Genomic DNA, 17,466 nt, shown 5'->3' on the forward strand with positions numbered 1-17,466 from the left:
CCTGAGAGGTCCGCGCTGGGCCAATCAGAGAGCGGGTCCTGTCAAAGGGCCCGAAAGAAGTAGCGGAGCGAGCCAATAGAAAGGGGATGGAGGCGGGACTAAGGGGGCGGGTCCGCCGCGCTTTAAAGGTGCCTGATCCGCACCCACCTGTGGGGTGGCGGGGAGTGGTGAGTGTGGAGGTGCCTGTGGGGCTGGCCGGCTCTGGCAGTCTTGGCCCTGCCCGTGCAGGGCAGGCTCTGTCCTCTACAGCCCGATCCCAGCCGGCAGTGAGCGCTCTGCTGTCCTGCACCCACCGCCACACACCTCCGGGGCTGGCAGGATACACCGCCCAGGAATTCTGTACGGCCTGTGGGTGCAAGGCACGGCAGTTAATAATTGAGGGAGATCCCATAATAAGTTCCTGCGGGGGATAATGATTAACAACCTGTGTGTTTGGCTTTAAGGAGAGTTTAAAGCTGACTGAAGAAACTCGACTGTAGCTTGCACAACAGCTGCTGAAGGAAACGCGATCAATAATTAGCAGGATTCGGAGGTGCAAATGCCAGACAGGTGAAAGAGACGCTGAGTATAGTAAACAAGGAAGTAACTGTGACAAATGAGCCAAGATTTATTTAGGAGATTAAAGGAAATAACCAGCACGTTATTCTCAGCAGTAAGAGCAGACTGACGGAAGTTTCGAGGAGAATGTTTGTTATCTGAGTCATTGCAGGGACTGGAGGACACATTCTGGCACGCTTTGCTGCCTGTGGTTCCCCTGTGGCTGCAGGGTTTGCTTCTGTAGGAATGCAAGGCTTTGGCTAAGCTGAAGTTTGCTGTACAGAGCCTGCACCTCTTTAGAAGATCCCTGCATTGGTGAAGTTTGCACGTTCTGCTCTAGCAAACACCATGCAGGGAGGGTTCCAGGCCCTCCTCACACATAGATAGATAGATCTTCCTCAGCTTAAATCTGCTTGATCCTCTTCTCAGCTCAAATTTTCCAGCTACACCTCAGCAAGCCTCATGAAGGGTTGTACCTGGAGAATTGCCTGCCTCAGCCCTATTCCTCTGATTTTCCACTGGGTTGAAACAGGTTTTCATGCTGGTGTCATGCCTTTGGAATGACATCTGGAGGAGCCAGTCCTCAGCTTGTCTCATTCACCCTGTCGCTCAGGTTAATGATATGTTGCAATATCTTGACATGTTCCATTTATGGATCCAAGCTCAAAGGCTTGGCTGACACCAAGATCTCTGAGTTACAGAAGGGACACTTCTGTTTAAAGAGAGGTGGAGTGCTTTGGTAACAGACAAGTAAAATCCACATCTTCCCACTTGTAGCCTCAGGCACTAACTAGTTGAATGTGTTACCTCCCACATAACTGTGTCAGAAGGAGAGATTTTGCTTTCCAATGCACCTGCTCTTGCCATGTGATTCAGTTTGAGGCTAGAGCCCAGTATTTGGGACACCAGATCCAAAAGCTGTTTCATGGTCAGGAGACTGCTGCGTGCCACTGCAACGATAGTGACATTTTAGCTCCTGCCTTCCTCGCTGCTTGTGTGAAACAGGAGGTGGGGCATCCACCTGAATTAACCAGCCTTGCCTGTCAGCCCCCACATGGTGGGCACAAACATAAATCTCCTCTTTCCACCTCCAAGGACTTCTCCATGTTCTTAACTGCACGCATCCTTCAGCTGAGCACTGCTGCTCTGTGTGTCATCTCCTCCAGCCAGTGTTTAAAGATAGCAGGGCTCACTCCCTTTGTCCTTGCTGTGTCACTTGGTGTTGCTGGGCTGAAGCAAGACAAGAGGTGGTGTTCAGCAGCCTTGGTACAACCCTGAGGGCCCCAAGGAAAAGCTAGCACTTGTTGCTGTACCTGCTGCAGCCTGCTGTGCTGTGCCAATCTCACCTGCCTTGCAGGTGTCAGAGGTGAAAGATGCAGACATGGTGTCTTCATATCATCACCAAATCCCACTCTTCTGGGACATTTTATCTCTTCCAAATAATCTTTCAGTTTTTTTAGATTGGTCTACTGAACAGGATATTACTTCTCATCTGAAACTGCTTTGCTGTTCAGGTACTGAGCAACTGCAGGAACAGATGTGCCTGTCTTGTTTCAGAGCTCTTCTACCAACCTACTAATTTCTAGTTTTGGGTATAAATTTGCACCACAGGATACCACCTGGACTACACTTCTGTGTCTCTGCCCTATTTTTCAAGGGATATTCAGTCCCTAGGGCTCTTCCTGAGCTGCAAGAAGCCACAAGTCTACAAAATCCTACCATACCTGGTGGTATGGATATTCAGGAGTCTGGTGCCCAGGTGAAGTCACCCCAGCAAGCAGCCTGGGCTCTGTCTGCATCTCAGCCCTCTCACATTCCCAGTCCATGTCTCTAGTGTAGTAGAAGGAGCCCTGTTCCAAGCATGGCAGCAGCCTGATTTTAGGGATGATTTTAGCTGCTCAAGCTTAGCTCTTGTCAAAGAGACAGAGCACTCTAGCTCGAGCATAGCCACTTGTAGTTTGAACCCTAAGTTAGCAGTGGAAAAATGGATGTGGTGTGTGGCCTTCCAGGAAGGACAAGCAGGAAATCTGTCTGTTCATCCAGCTGTCCAGTGCCTGGAGAGACAGTGGCACCCTGTGGTGACACTGGCTCATCACAGTGTGTCACCTGGGCCTTGTCAGACAGCACAGTCCTGGGTTGCCTTCCCTTAAGCCATAGAATTATTTGCATTGGAAAAGACTGGACATTAGAAAAGAATTCTTCATTGGAAAGGTGCTCAAGCATTGAGCAGGCTTCCCAAGGAGGTGGTGGATTCACCATCCCTGGAAGTGTTCCAAAACCAAGGAGATGTGGTGCTTAGAGATGTTTTTTAGTGGTGGACTTGGCAGAACTGGATTAAAGGTTGAACTGCATGACCTGGAGGATGTTTTCCAACCTTCCTGGTTCTGTGATTCTGTGACCTCTAATATCATCAAGCCCATGGTGGTCTCTAGAAACCTACAAGTGGAGACGTCTTGGGGGTGTCCCTGTCTCTGTTTCACTCTGAGCACCAGCCAGCTCCCTGTCATGTGTCACAGAGAAGAGGCTGAGCCACTCTCCTATTTATATAATGATGCTCCTGCTTTGCTATATTAGTACCAGCCTGAATCATCCAGCTGGGCTCCTGGAAGATCCATTTCAGATTGTCAGCTGCCTCTTCAGTCACTTTTGCTTCTGGTGTCTCTTGTTTCAGGGTCATTGTCTCACACCCAAGTCCAGCCAAGAGCAGAAATAGCCTGATACTAAACAGTGGTGAGAAACCCTTCAGAGAATGCAGATCTCCAAAATCCAAACCACTGCAGTTATGCAGGACCCTGTGGCCTGGAAGGAAACATTCCACTTCCTTGCCAAAAATCAGCCCATTGATTGTTTGTCTGTCTAAATTCCTCTTTCAGGCTCTACGGGACAGGTGCTCTTCTTCACTCCTCTCACAAATGGCATTTGCTCACTGCTCTGAACAGCTGGAGATACAGATATGCCTGTTCTCTAGAATGGGTATGATCAGCCCCCTGTTACTTTCAGTACATACACTGAAGATTAAAATATTTTTAAAATCATTAAAGATTAAAAAAAAAAGACCCAAAAACAAAAAACAACAAACCAAAACAAAAAATAAAAAAAAAACCAAACAAAAACAACAAAAAAAACCCCCACAAAATCCCCCCCACAACAACCACAAAATGCCAGACTCTTGTCGTTTCAGCGAGAATCAGAACAAAGATGATTGAACTGGATCAGTGGCAAACCCGGTCAAGCCAGGCTTGATTTTGGCTGCCAAAGAGGCAGCCGAGACCAGGGGAACTCACAGCGCGATCTCTCCCGTGACTCGGATTCCCGGCAGGAGGAACCCAGAGGCAAACGTTTGCCAAAGTTCGCCAGCGCCGCCCACCAGCCCTCTTGGCCAGGAGTGACACTGGGTGACCCTCGCTCCCGCCCGTTCCAGGTCCCCGCCCCCTCATGCATATTCACAAAGGGGCGGACCCATCCACTATAAATTATTCATGAGCTTTCGCGCGCTTTTCTGCCCACGTGGGTAGTTTTCGCGCGGAATCCGGCGGGGCAGGAAGCGGCGGTGATGGCGGTGAGTGGCCGAGCCGGGCCGAGCCGGGCTGGCGGAGCCGTTCATTTGGGGTGCTGCCCCCGCGGGTGCGGTCCCCGGGTTCTCCCTGCTGCGGGACACTTGGCGCTGCGGCCGTGCGGGGTGCAGAGAGGATTTCGGGGTGCGGGGGACATTGGGGGTGCTCCCGAAACACCGGGGGAGTCTTCCCGCGTGCCCGGCGCCGCAGAGGAGAGAGCCGGGCTTGGCAGGATCGGACCCTCTCCCTCCGCTCCGGCTGCGCTGCGCTCGGAGAGTGGATTTACCCCCATCTCCCCCTCCATGTTTCCACTGTCATTTGCGAGGAGGGCTAATTATACACCCCCATTCTGACCGCATCCAGAGGCCCCTGGAGGCACGGGCCCCCTCTCTCCCCGCCCTGACCCTCGCTCCTGTCCCGGCAGGACTCCTCCGAGTCGCAGGCGGCGGTGACCAGCCCCGTGCGCAGCTCCCGCCGCGGGGATACCTTCACCTCCAGCCCCGGGCGGGACCTGCCCCCCTTCGAGGATGAGTCCGAAGGGCTCCTGGGGACCGAGGGGCTCCCCGAAGAGGAGGAGGAAGGGGAAGAGCTCATTGGGGAAGGGATGGAAAGGTAAGGAAATTGTTCGGGGGGTTGTGTCCGGTGGTGGGGGCTGGGTTGTCAGTGCAGCCAGCGACCTGCAGGGAGCTCTCAGGGCTTGTGGGATCCCTCTGTTGTGCTGGGGGCTGAAGAGCTGCTGGGTGATGGAGAAAGGTCAGAGTATGGTGTCATTTGAGTCCTGGGAGAACTGAACAAAGTGCCGTCATGGTCCAGGGTGGGTAAACCAGGATGTGCCTGGATGTGTGATGTGCATTCAGCCCAGCCCTTTACTTCTGCGGGCATGAATTTTGATGCTGTTTTACTCAGCAAGGCCTGCCGGCAAGGTGAACCTTACAACACAAAGGCTTGAATGCTGGCATTCTTAACCATGGTTCTGGAGCCCTTTACTGCAGGGCATCTTCCACTGGGAAGTGTCTTCTGCTCAACACCGTTCTGTCCTGCTGCAGAACTGCTGTCCTGACACCTGCCCAGCAGGAGTTGCTGCAGAGTTGCTTTCCTGGCCTGACTGCCTGCTCTGTGCGTGTGTGCTAGGGACTACCGGCCCATCCCAGAGCTGGATGTGTATGAAGCAGAGGGCCTGGCCCTGGATGATGAAGATGTGGAGGAGCTGACTGCCAGCCAGCGGGAAGCCGCCGAGCGGGTGATGAGGCAGCGGGACCGCGAGCTGGAGCAGGGCATGGGCCGCATGAGGAGGGGGCTGCTCTACGGTAAGTGCAATGAGCTGTACCAGCTGTGCCACCCTGTGTGCTTGGAAATAGCCTAGCCCTTCAGGGAGAGCTGGGCTCTTTGCTCTCAGGTTAGTAGGGAGGTCTCTAGAGCCCCAGTGTGTCTGGGCTCTTAGTGAAATCACTGGCTGTGGGCTTGGATGGATTCCTCAGAGCAGGATCCCTGTTCTTTGGTGTCCTTCTGGTTACTGGTGTAACAAAGTTAGCATGCTAGTCCTGTATCAAAGGGTTGGGTTTCTACCAAGTATATGCTGTTGTTGGTGTTGGTGCTTCTGTACAGACTTCTGTGGGCCTTTGATGCGCTTTAAGCTAGTTCCTTGGTCAGTGCATCCATGGGCTTGAATGTGTGCTGCTGCATACAAATCTTCAAATTCACAACCTTAAAGTCTTAGGTATGTTGTGGAAAATGTAGGAGCAAATCTAGAAATGGATTTAGGCTGGGCCTGGGATGTCCCTTGGTTTGTATCCCAGACTGTGACCTCTTTACTTCCACAGCCTAAGCAGTCCCACTGTGATTAATCTATAGAGTGGGAATGGGAGTCCCAGATCCTGAGCAGTTTTTCCTCCCACCCCTTAGACAGTGACGATGAAGACGAGGACCGCCCTGCACGGAAGAGGCGGCTGGCAGAGCGGGCTGCTGAAGGCATGGAAGAGGAGGATGAAGACATGATTGAGAGCATTGAGAATCTGGAAGACATGAAGGGGCACTCAGTGAGGGAGTGGGTGTCCATGGCAGCTCCCCGGCTTGAGATCTATCACCGCTTCAAGAACTTCCTGAAGACCCATGTGGATGACCACGGGCACAATGTCTTCAAGGAGAGGATCAGTGACATGTGCAAAGGTAGGGCTGGCTCGTTGGAGGCTCTCTTTCTTTATGTGGGTCACAGTAGTTTGTGGTGATCCAGTACAGAGGTGGACATTTTGTGCCTGCCCTCTTTGTTCCAGACGTTGAATCAGCACTTTAAGAAAGCCTGATGCTGATGGAGATAAATGAATAATGGAAACATGTCTACTGTCTTCTTTGATTCTGGCTGACTAATTAGAAGGCCCCTGGCGTCTGCTCCTCATTAATATTCATTTCGTATAAATGCTAGCAGAAGAATATGTGGGGCAGCAGACAGTGGTCTGCAAGTTTGTGATCTGAAAGAGACAACAATTGCTTGCTGTCTGCACCAGTTACTTTCTCACACTGGAAACTGGATTATCCAGCAAGGGGACACAAATAGACCTTGTGACTTTGGAAACTGTGTCAGTGTTGCAGCCTTGTATTCTGACTAGGCACTGCCAGAGAAATGGTCATTAAGGCTGTCATTGATGAGTTTTAAAAGCAGAAATTGTCACATCTAGGAACAGCTCTTGTTGTATTTCTTCTTTATATTGAGCAGAAGCTTGAGCAGTGGAACAGGATCAGTTTTATAAAGCTAGGAAATAAAAGGCATTTGTCTCATCCATTTCCATGAACATAAGACACAGGAGGTTTTTGCCAGCCATTCAGCACACATAATGTGTCTCCTATTAACTTCTGTTTCCTGGAGGTCTCTGAGAGTGTTGTGTGTTGGGCTGAGGCTTTTGAATTTCAGGAACACTGAGCCTGGGAAGTATCTGTGCAGAACTGGAGAGGAGCAATCACAAGCTTGGTACTGATGAAGAGTTTGTTAAAGAAATAAAAGGGTTTTCCACCCATTTTCAAATTGTTAACCTCTAAATTTCAGGAAAGGTGCAGAGGTCTACTAACTGCAGCCTGCAGGATACAGGCTTGTCTGTTCTGCTTGTCCTTTGCAAACTCGTTGGGGAGTGAACAGGCTGAAATTACAATTCACCCCATCTTTTTCTTAAGAGAACAGAGAGAGTCTGGTGGTGAACTATGAGGATCTGGCAGCCCAGGAGCATGTCCTTGCCTACTTTCTGCCTGAGGCCCCAGCAGAGATGCTGAAGATCTTTGATGAAGCAGCCAAGGAAGTGGTGCTGGCCATGTACCCCAAGTATGACCGTATTGCTCAGGAGATCCATGTCCGTATCTCCCACCTCCCTCTGGTGGAAGAGCTGCGGTCACTCAGGTAAGAGCAGAACTACCAGCAGTGGCTGTGGGCTTGCATTAGGCTTTGGGGTGCTCAGCACTCACCTGTGAGATAAACCTCTGGGTAAGCCTAACAGGATAGCTGAGCTTAGCAAAAAATCATACTAAGGATGAACTTTCAGCATCCCTGAGGTAAACTTGTGCCTTGCAGCAAGAGTATTTCTGGAGAGTGTTTTGCCTTCTGTGCCCTGCAGGCATCCAACATCTCTCTGTCTTTCTTCAGGCAACTGCACTTGAATCAGTTGATCCGGACCAGTGGAGTGGTGACAAGTTGCACAGGGGTCCTGCCTCAGCTCAGCATGGTCAAATACAACTGCAGCAAGTGTAACTTCATCCTGGGACCCTTTTTCCAGTCGCAGAACCAGGAGGTGAAGCCCGGTTCCTGTCCAGAGTGTCAGTCTCTTGGCCCGTTTGAGATCAACATGGAAGAGGTGAGAGATTGTTGCTTGCCTGAATGGGAGTGGCTGCCCTTCCTACTCCACTGCCTGTTCCTCACAACCCTGCTTTGATTCCCACCCTCTGAACAGCTTCTGTGGGGAGAGGGGTCTTCTGCTGTATCAGGGGGCTGTGAAGATAGGCCTGTGTGAGCTCTTGACCTGAATGGCTCAGTTTATCAACCAAAAGTAATTTATTGCCGCATTGTAGGTGTTTGGATTGAATCTTTTGCCACAATCATCTTTGTGGCACGGTTATTTATTCCTGTTTTAGAAACACAGACGTGCTGTCCAGATCTTGTTCCCAGGTTAGGTCAGTCTGTCCTGATCTGTCAGCTAAGGAAACTAGAGAGCAAAATCATTGACATGGAGTTTCTGACTTTCGTTCTTTGCTTTGATACCTCTAACCATCACAAGTGGAACATTCTTCTCCCAGGAACTGATCTGATATTTGGGTGGACAAACACTGTGGGGCTGAAGCACAGTTGTGAGATGCAGCAAAGTGCTTTCCTTTCCCCACTATTTTCTATCACACCCTGGAACTGCTCCTCACAACCTCCATCCTCCCATGTCCATAGTCTTCTAAGCCTTGGAATGGCCCTTCTCTCTGAGGTGCCTGTGAAAAGCCATGCTGGTGCCTGCTGGGTGACTTTGGTTTTGTTGCTGCAGACAGTCTATCAGAACTATCAGCGCATCAAGATCCAGGAGAGCCCTGGGAAGGTGGCTGCAGGCAGGCTGCCCCGCTCCAAGGATGCCATTCTGCTCGCTGATCTGGTGGACAGCTGCAAGCCAGGAGATGAGATTGTGAGTACATTGTGACAGTGACATCACAGGACCATCTGTGGGGATGTGGGGGGTGGTTATCCTCAGAGGCATTTGAGCCTTACCTTAGAATGGAGAGGGGGCTGTTTTGTACTGTGCAGGCACTGACACAGCATTTCCTGCTTCCCAGGAGCTGACAGGGATCTACCACAACAACTATGATGGCTCCTTGAACACAGCCAATGGGTTCCCAGTGTTTGCAACTGTGATCCTGGCCAACCATATTGCCAAGAAGGACAACAAGCTGGCTGTTGGGGAGCTGACTGATGAAGATGTGAAAGTGATTGTGGGTCTGTCCAAAGATGAGCAAATTGGGGAGAAGGTGAGTCAGCCTCAGATATCCCTTCTTTTCCTGTTGACAGCTTGCTGTCACCTGGCAGCTGAATCAGAAAGTGATGAAATGGGTCAGCTGGCCAAACAGTGGTTAAAGGAACCCAGACACCCCAGTTCTCTCTGGCCTGTAGCTCTCAGAAAGCTGTTGATGAGACTTGGTTATGGGAGGGAAGTAAATAAGGAACCCTTGAGAAAATAACCCAGTTGTTCATAATATTTGACTATGATGACAATTCCTGTGCAGCATAGCCCATTCAGGTGCTGTCACGTGCAGTGAGTAAGCCTCTGATCAAGGTCCCCAACTTCACAGGAGCTGATAACAGGCACTGTGATGTGCTTTGTGTACAAGAGGGTTGTGGAGGCAGTGGCAGCAGCTTCCAGCACCAGACTAAATAATATGCCATGCCCCAACAACACCATTTTTGTGAAGCTCCTTTAGGCAGCAGTGGGTGGGTCATTACCTTTGAAAAAACCCTCACACCCTGGATAATAAAATACTCTTTGGAGACAGCAGTATCTTTAGAGTAGCTTTAGGTATGGCTGATGTTCATGCAAGATTCTGTTCAGCATGGGAGCTGGTATTCCCTGGACAACTCCTCTGGTTTCCCTTTCAGATTTTTGCCAGCATTGCTCCATCTATTTACGGACATGAAGATATCAAGAGGGGCTTGGCTTTAGCTCTCTTTGGCGGAGAGCCCAAAAACCCAGGTGAGTCTCACTTGTGTCCTTTGGAGTGCCTCACTCAGGGGAGGGCAAAGGGCCTGGGGTTTGTCTCTGCCTTTGCAACAAGAGCAGTTAGAGTTGTCTGTGTGCTTGGTAACTGACAAGGTTTAGCAGACTGAGGCTGTTTTATCACACTGAAAACTCTAGTGTGACAGTAGAAATGCTACAACTGAAAACAACTCCTGCTGCAAACCTGGGCAAGTTTTTATCCTTCCTCAAGGAGGTCACATTTAATGCTCCTTCAAAGGTTTGACCTTCTGGCACCCTGATTTGCTACCATCTCCTTAGGAGGATGTGTAAGCAAGGTTAGAAAGTCTGTTTTACAAAGATGACTGTGTCCAAAACTACCTTTCTTTCCCCCTCAACTTTCCTGTAAACTGGTTGCCATGCCTGCTGGTTGCCCTCTCTTCAGCTTTGTGGTTCTCAGGGCAGCGTTGCTGCCGAGCCATGGACCCAACTGCCACGTGGTTTTCCCATTATTTTGTAGGTGGCAAACACAAAGTTCGTGGTGACATCAATGTGCTTCTGTGTGGAGATCCTGGCACTGCAAAATCACAGTTTCTTAAATACATAGAGAAGGTGTCGAGCAGAGCAATTTTCACCACTGGCCAGGGTGCTTCTGCTGTGGGTCTCACAGCCTATGTGCAGAGGCACCCAGTCAGCAAGGAATGGACTTTGGAGGCAGGAGCCCTCGTGCTGGCTGACAGAGGTGTCTGCCTGATTGATGAATTTGACAAGGTGAGCCCAGCTTCATTTCTCTGGGAAGGATTAGCTGTGAAGCAACCAGCTGTAAACCTCTGTCCTCTGAGGACATACTGTAGCTCATGGTGACATCTCCCAGGTGACCTGCTGGTCCTTAGTGCAGTTTGCTGCCTTTTCAGAGCATCTGGAGCTGATTCCCCTTGGTGTGTTTGGCAGTGGGATATAGACATAGTGTCACTCTAAATCATTCCTGCTTTCCTGTAGATGAATGATCAAGACAGGACCAGCATCCACGAAGCCATGGAACAGCAAAGCATTTCCATCTCCAAAGCAGGCATTGTCACATCCTTGCAAGCTCGCTGCACCATCGTTGCTGCTGCCAATCCCATAGGTAAGTGCTGAGAGATTACAGGACCATCTCAGGCTCTCAGCATGTCATGGGAGCTGTGGCACAGCTTCCCCTCCCTCTGCCTGGTTCCTTCGAGTCTGGAGCAGAGATCAAGCGAGCAGAGAAGTCTTCAGTAGCATACTGGAGGTGTGTCCTTCCTCCAGAGCTCCAGCCCTGGAGCCTGTTTGACCTGGGTTGTGTCTGTGACCCAGGTGGGCGGTATGACCCGTCGCTGACCTTCTCAGAGAATGTGGACCTGACGGAGCCCATCATCTCTCGATTCGATATCCTGTGCGTGGTGAGAGACACGGTGGACTCAGTGCAGGTAGGGATCTGAGCGTGTGCTGGGCTTCTGTGCTGATCTTGGGATGCTCAGCTCAGCTGCCCCCTGGGTTTTTTTTGTCCAGTGAGTGTGCTCAGTGTCTGTTGGTGCACTGCTCTCTTGTAGGATGAAATGCTTGCCCGGTTCGTTGTTGGCAGCCATGTCAAGCACCACCCAGGCAGCAAGGAGGCAGTGAATGGGGACACTAATGAGGTCATCCTTCCCAACACCTACGGGGTTGAACCCATTCCTCAAGAGATCCTGAGGAAATACATCATCTACGCCAAAGAGAAGGTCCACCCCAAACTCAACCAGATGGACCAGGACAAGGTGGCCAGGATGTACAGTGACCTCAGGAAGGAGTCTATGGTGAGAATACTGAGGAAGGCAGGGAAGAACTGTATGTATCTAGGCTGCAGATCAGCCTGAGACTGCTCCAGCATTTGTTGACACATTCTTACCATTCCCATCACAAAAGTCTGTGCCACTGTTTTGTGAGAGACAGGCAGATCCTGCAGTGTCTGCTGAACAGATGATTCTTCATCTAAGTGCAGAGTCTCGCCTGTTGGTGATGTGTGGACTGATGGACTGGACACATGTACAGTGCCTGCCATGGCAAAGTCCTTTTGTTATCACCCAGTCTGGCAGGCCCACAGGAGGTGTTTGCATTCACTCAGATCCACATGCTCCTGGTACATTACAGGGAGCCATTATCTGTATTCTCTGTTGTCAGTGGGCTGTCTCAGGCTCATTTCATGCTCTTCAAGTGAAAGAGGAATTTGTTGAGGTGCAAGGGAGATTTTTGGAGCTTGGGAAAACTGCACCTGTTTTGATTGGCTTTTTATTTCTTTAACTCATAAAATTTGCTGGAGGAAACTGGATTGCTAATCTTGGAAGGCCCCTAAAGTGTCACAGAGTGACCCCACAACATCCCCTTGCACTGTGCTGAGCTCAGATGAACAGGGAGGCTGTGCCAGGCTGTGTGGCCGTGCCAGCAGGTGGCAGAGCCTTATCGTGATCATCCTCAGAGGTGCAGAGAGCTCTGTGAGGTGTGACAGGAGCTGGATCCTGGGCTGGAAGGCGCCTGTGTTGTGTCCTTGAGTAACGTGCTGCCTCCTCCCGCAGGCGACGGGCAGCATCCCCATCACGGTGCGGCACATCGAGTCCATGATCCGCATGGCCGAGGCGCACGCCCGCATGCACCTGCGCGACTACGTGGTGGAGGACGACGTCAACATGGCCATCAGGGTGATGCTGGAGAGCTTCATCGACACCCAGAAGTTCAGCGTCATGCGGAGCATGCGCAAGGTGGGCACGGCTGAGCTGGGGGCTGTGGTTGCACCCCAGGCCCTGTGGGTTCAGCTGCAGCCTCCTTGCTGTGCGAAGAGACTTCATGCTCTGCTGGGCTCTGTCCTGCTGAGCCTGTGGAAGTGCACTACTCTGGGGCTGAAGTGTCAAGGAAGTTCTGTGTGTGACCAGGCAGGAGCCACTCTGGCAGTCACACTGAGCGGGGACCAAGGCCACTTCACAGCTACACACACCACACTCACACTCAGACAAGGTTTCCTTACCAGCTTGACCCCAGGTTTTCCCATAGCAGGTCTCAAACATCTGGATACTTGAAATAATTTAATTATTGTGCAATAACAACAGCTCAAGCTGGGTGCCTTTGAGGAGGGACCCCAAACAAGGCACTGTTCTGTGACTGCCCCTTGTTAGTCTGTGGTGAGGCAGTGTCTTTGTTGGGTCTGAGAAGGAAGTGTATCTTGAGCCTTGGAGTCAAAAGCACTGCCATGTCTATTCTTTCTTGACACTTTCCCTACTATTTTGGCACAGGGTACCTGCTGCTGCTGCCAGGTGATCAAGCCAAGCAGGCAGTTTATTTCTTCACGTTTTTATTGGGCTCTCAGGGTACAGTTAACCACAGGGTAGCACTCACTGTGGGTTAGTGTGCAGTCTGCCCTGTTCTCTGAGTAGCAGGGGCTGGCTCCAAATAGCTCTTGGCTGGCCACACATTGGCATTTATCCACTGTTGAGTGTCTGCCCTCTGTCTGGACGACTCGTGGCCTCTCTCTTTGGCCTCAAACAGCCAGCCAAGTAGGAGCGTCTGCTGGGGAGGCACAGGGCAGTCTGGGTTAAGGCAAACTGCTCTGTGCTTTGCCCAGGGCCAGCCCTCCCCTGGCTGTGTCCCTGTGGGCAGCACAACCCCCCAGCAGTGTGCTGCTGGCCCCAAGAGGCACCAGCACCCCTATGGAGATTCCAGATGGGAATGAAAGCAGTCAGCAGGGGAGTTGTGGCTGTCAGAGGGCTGCCACTGCATGTGCAGCTGCCACCTTGGCAAGGCAATAGTCACTTGAGGTACACTGAGGGCACAGGTGGCAGCAGAGTCATTCAGTTCCCTGTGTGCTCTGCGGGAGGAAGGGTTGGTTGATGCTGGGCACTGCAGTGTGTCACTCTTCTGATCCTCATGGCTCATCTCATCCTCCCTCCCAGACGTTCTCCCGCTACCTTTCGTTCAAGCGAGACAACAATGAGCTGCTGCTGTTCATCCTGAAGCAGCTGGTGGCAGAGCAGGTGATGTACCAGAGAAACCGCTACGGAGCCCAGCAAGACACCATAGAAGTCCCAGAGAAGGACCTGGTGGACAAGGTATGGGCTTATAACCAGCTGCCTCTGGGACTGGTTCATGCTCTCTGCAGCCTCAGAACCAGAGGCATTCTGAGATCCTGACTTCCCTTCCTGCCTTATGATACCATAAAAAAGACTGGTGTTAGTATAACCCAGCATCAGGATTGTCTCCTCTGCTCCTGCTCTTCTTTTTTGGAAGTACCGTATTCTTCCCTCTCTGTTCTCATACACCCCCATAAAGCTTTGGGGTTGGAATGGTAAATTCTGCAGTATGGTGCTTATGCAGGTGAGTGAGAACTCAAGTTCTCTGGCATCTGCATTTGAAGAAGCAAAAAGCAGAAAAATCTATGTGGATGAACTTTTCCAATCCCTCCTGAGGCTCACTTGCCTCCTCCTTAATGCATCTTCATCCCAGTCCTGGTTGCACTTCTGACTTGGCCTTTCTGTGCAAAATACTGACCTTGCTTGGCACTAAAGCAATGCTTGATTGCTGGATTAGTGCTTTTCTGCCCTTTACATCAGATGTGCAGAGTAACTATTCCAAAGCCACAGCTTGGTGTTGCCAGGGTGGGCACCCCCAGTCAGATGTCTCCCTTGCAAAACTCTCCCACTGGATGAGGTTTTGGAGGTTTTGGATAGGAATTACATTCTAGCTCTGGTGGAAGTAAAAGGACAGCTGAGAGCAGGCAGATGCTGAGCCAGCATCCTCTCTTGGCTCAGCTCAGCACTGCCAATGCTCCTTCCTCCTGACCCAAAAATCTCCCCTGCTACTGCAGTTCTGGTTCCTGCTGAGCAGAGCAGAGATTGCTGACTGTCAAATTTTATGCAGCCTCTGCTGTGGAAAACCACATGGTTCTTACTTTGATTAAATAAACATTTACCTCTCCCCTCTTCCTCCTTGCAGGCTCGGCAGATCAACATCCACAACCTCTCAGCCTTCTATGACAGTGAAGTGTTCAAGATGAACAGGTTCAGCCGGGATGTGAAGCGAAAGCTGATTGTCCAGCAGTTCTGAGGCTGGCAGCAGAGTCTGCCACATGCTTCTGTGAGATGAGACCTTCATCTTCCAGCCCTCCAGGAATGCTACAGAGATCCTGAGCTGGAGGGACTAGGCTGCACATCCTCCTGCTTGCTTTGTGCCTTATGGATTAAGGGAGTGCTGAGCTGCTGAAGACCTTGTAAATAGAACAGAATTAAGTAGTTAAATGCCCTGTCAAGTCTGTTTAGCAACTTTGTTCACTGTTTTGCCTTGTAGCTAAGCACAGCAGGGAGAGAATTGCTGGCCATATACATGGCATGTTTTCTGTTTGTTTGTCACTAGTTGTTAGGGGCTCCTCTGCAGGAGGGACCAAGTGGGAGCATTTGGAAAGCATTATCCATCCCCCTTGGATTGCAAGCACCCTCAGGGATTCTCTGTTCCATCTCTGGTGACTGTACAGCCTGATGGGTGATAATTGAAACTGCTTTCAACTCTCCATGAACCAGCCAGCCTCTCTGCTGCAGGCCTTGTGCCTGACACTTGACATTTCCCCAGGTGCCCACATGGGTTGACCTTGTCCTTGGTTTCTGCAGGGGAGAAGGGGGGAGGCAGAGGAAGATAAGAACTGAAACAAAACCTAGCTCTTTCTGCTCTTAATGATGATCTGTATGGGCACTGAAAACTCCTTCAGTACGTGCTGGGGCATCTCCAGAAGCTGGAGTGGAGAGGCTTTGCTTGCCTTGGTGGGTGTTATCTCTGTGTGAATTCACAGCTGAATCCAACTGCTACCTTTGACATCTGAACACCCTGTCTCACACCCATTTGCTGAGGGTGAAGTTCCCATGGTGCTGGTTTTGGGCATGGCAGTGGAAGAGGATATGTTCAGGGAGGACTAGATGGGCTCAACGTTCACATGCAATTTTCCTAGTATGTGTGTTTTAAATACATTTGTTTTTCAATACTTTTGTTTTCTTCTTTGGTAACTCCTGCTACCAAGAGTGGAAGTAAGAGCTGAAGTGAGCTGGATGCTGCTCAGCAGTTTGGTTAGCAGTTGGGGTTAGGTTTGGGTAAAATCACATCTCATATTTGCTCTTTGGGTTAGTAGGAATGGCCAGTGCTGGCTCTCAGCTCTAGCTGAGACATCTGTGGACTGGTAGCAGGACACAGCTGCCCTGAATGCTGCCTTGTCCCCCAAGAACCTACCTGCAGTGGTTCCTTCCCTGTCTTGCCTGTTTATGTTTGTGTCCCATTGTGTCTGTCCCATGGCAGTATCTCCCACCTCCCTTCCTTACACACGCTTGGGTTAGACAGTCTTGCTCTCATGCCTTGGCTGCCACTTGGATTGCAGGCTGGGAGAAGCAGTAACCCCTCTGCAGGACACAGCTGAGCTCTGCAGTGAATGTGCTTTTTCCTGGCTGGAGCTGCGGGCCCTTAGAGCATCTCAGCCTCCTGCCTGAGCTCAGGAGAATTTGTGAGCTGGCTGCTGCAGTTGTGTGCTGGCCAAGCAGAGGTGTCCCTGGCTGTGGACACTGACACCGTGGGGTTTGTCACAGTGGTGTGTGTGTGTGTCCTCCCAGCCTGGAGCCAGCAGTGCTCCAGCCCTGCTGGGGGCTGAGCGCATGACTCTCAGCCTGAAGCTGGCTCTGCGTGTTGCCTCTGTCTGCCAGCTCCCTCCTGTGTATTTGTTTAACTGTTTTGGCTGTTTTTTTCCCTTCCTACTGGGTCTCTGTCTACCAGGACTTTCCTTCCCTGCCTGAGCGAGCCTTTGCCCCTGAACCTGGGCCTGGATCAGGTCTGTGTTGGGGATGGCTGCGCTGCTGTGTGCCTGCAACTGCCTGGTGAGGCCCAGTGGGGTTCCTCAGGGACACAGCTGTTAGCACCTTACCTCCTAATGCCAGAGGCCACAGAGACTGTCCCTGGGGACAGCCACTGCAACTGTGCCCAGCTCTGTGGGAACCCACATACCTTGCTGGGGAAGGTCCTGGCCCTGAGAGAGCAAAACCAGGAATAACAAGGCATGAAACAAGCTTGTCAAGCAAACTGGTGTGTTTGTGTCAGTGAATGTTTGGTGCAGGAGGAGGAAAAGGGTTTGTGTCATACTGGTGCAATAGAAAATGCTTCCTAAACCCTTGCAAAGCCTGTGCTATGCCTGTAGTGACCTACAGTTAAATAGGTGGCCAAATATATCACTGCAAACCATGAGAGATACACAGGAATGGGGTGGGACTCCTGATTTTTCCCAACTCCTTGCCCTGCTGCCGGTCAGGGCTGTTGATAGGCACCATTCAGTTCTGTCCTACAGCTTTCTCCTGCCTCTTGTGCTCTGGTCCCACCTCATTGGCACATGCAGTGAGCAGTGGCAACAGAGAGATGCCATTGTTGGAGTAATTTTGCTCACTCTGCCTCCCAAATCTTGAACACAAAGGCAGTTGTGCCCTCCCACCATTGTGCTGCCAGCATCCAGCAGTGCAATGAATTCTTGCAGCTGCGCCCTCACTACTGCTGGCATCAGCGCTCACTGGAGTGTTAATGCCAGTCTGAAGGCATGTTCCTCCTCTCACGGCCACTGAGCTTTCCAGGTTCCCTGCAGCAAGCTTTGGCTGTTGACAGCATCAGGTGTCTGGTCTGGACAGGGGTGCAGC

General features: G+C 51.1%; 1 protein-coding gene across 1 annotated transcript; it reads left to right on the plus strand.

The window, feature by feature from the left end:
• The first annotated feature begins 4,059 nt into the window (after positions 1–4,059).
• MCM2 (minichromosome maintenance complex component 2) lies at positions 4,060–15,785 on the plus strand. Its single transcript, XM_033071989.2, has 16 exons — positions 4,060–4,096; positions 4,516–4,703; positions 5,223–5,398; positions 5,994–6,257; positions 7,254–7,473; positions 7,717–7,924; positions 8,597–8,731; positions 8,880–9,071; positions 9,697–9,790; positions 10,293–10,543; positions 10,772–10,898; positions 11,108–11,220; positions 11,344–11,586; positions 12,343–12,525; positions 13,711–13,866; positions 14,750–15,785. The coding sequence occupies exons 1-16, from the start codon at positions 4,091–4,093 to the stop codon at positions 14,858–14,860; spliced, it is 2,667 nt and encodes an 888-aa protein (XP_032927880.1). The 5' UTR covers positions 4,060–4,090; the 3' UTR covers positions 14,861–15,785.
• The last annotated feature ends 1,681 nt before the right edge of the window (positions 15,786–17,466 follow it).

Source organism: Catharus ustulatus, chromosome 13, assembly GCF_009819885.2.
Source record: "Catharus ustulatus isolate bCatUst1 chromosome 13, bCatUst1.pri.v2, whole genome shotgun sequence".
In the NCBI taxonomy this organism is placed as follows: domain Eukaryota; kingdom Metazoa; phylum Chordata; class Aves; order Passeriformes; family Turdidae; genus Catharus; species Catharus ustulatus.

Excerpts from the sequence above, each read along its gene's own strand:
- MCM2 (XM_033071989.2), top strand. Across the intron at positions 5,399-5,993 it reads GAGGAGGGGGCTGCTCTACG|ACAGTGACGATGAAGACGAG; the intron begins GTAAGTGCAATG and ends CCCACCCCTTAG. Across the intron at positions 11,587-12,342 it reads ACCTCAGGAAGGAGTCTATG|GCGACGGGCAGCATCCCCAT; the intron begins GTGAGAATACTG and ends CTCCTCCCGCAG.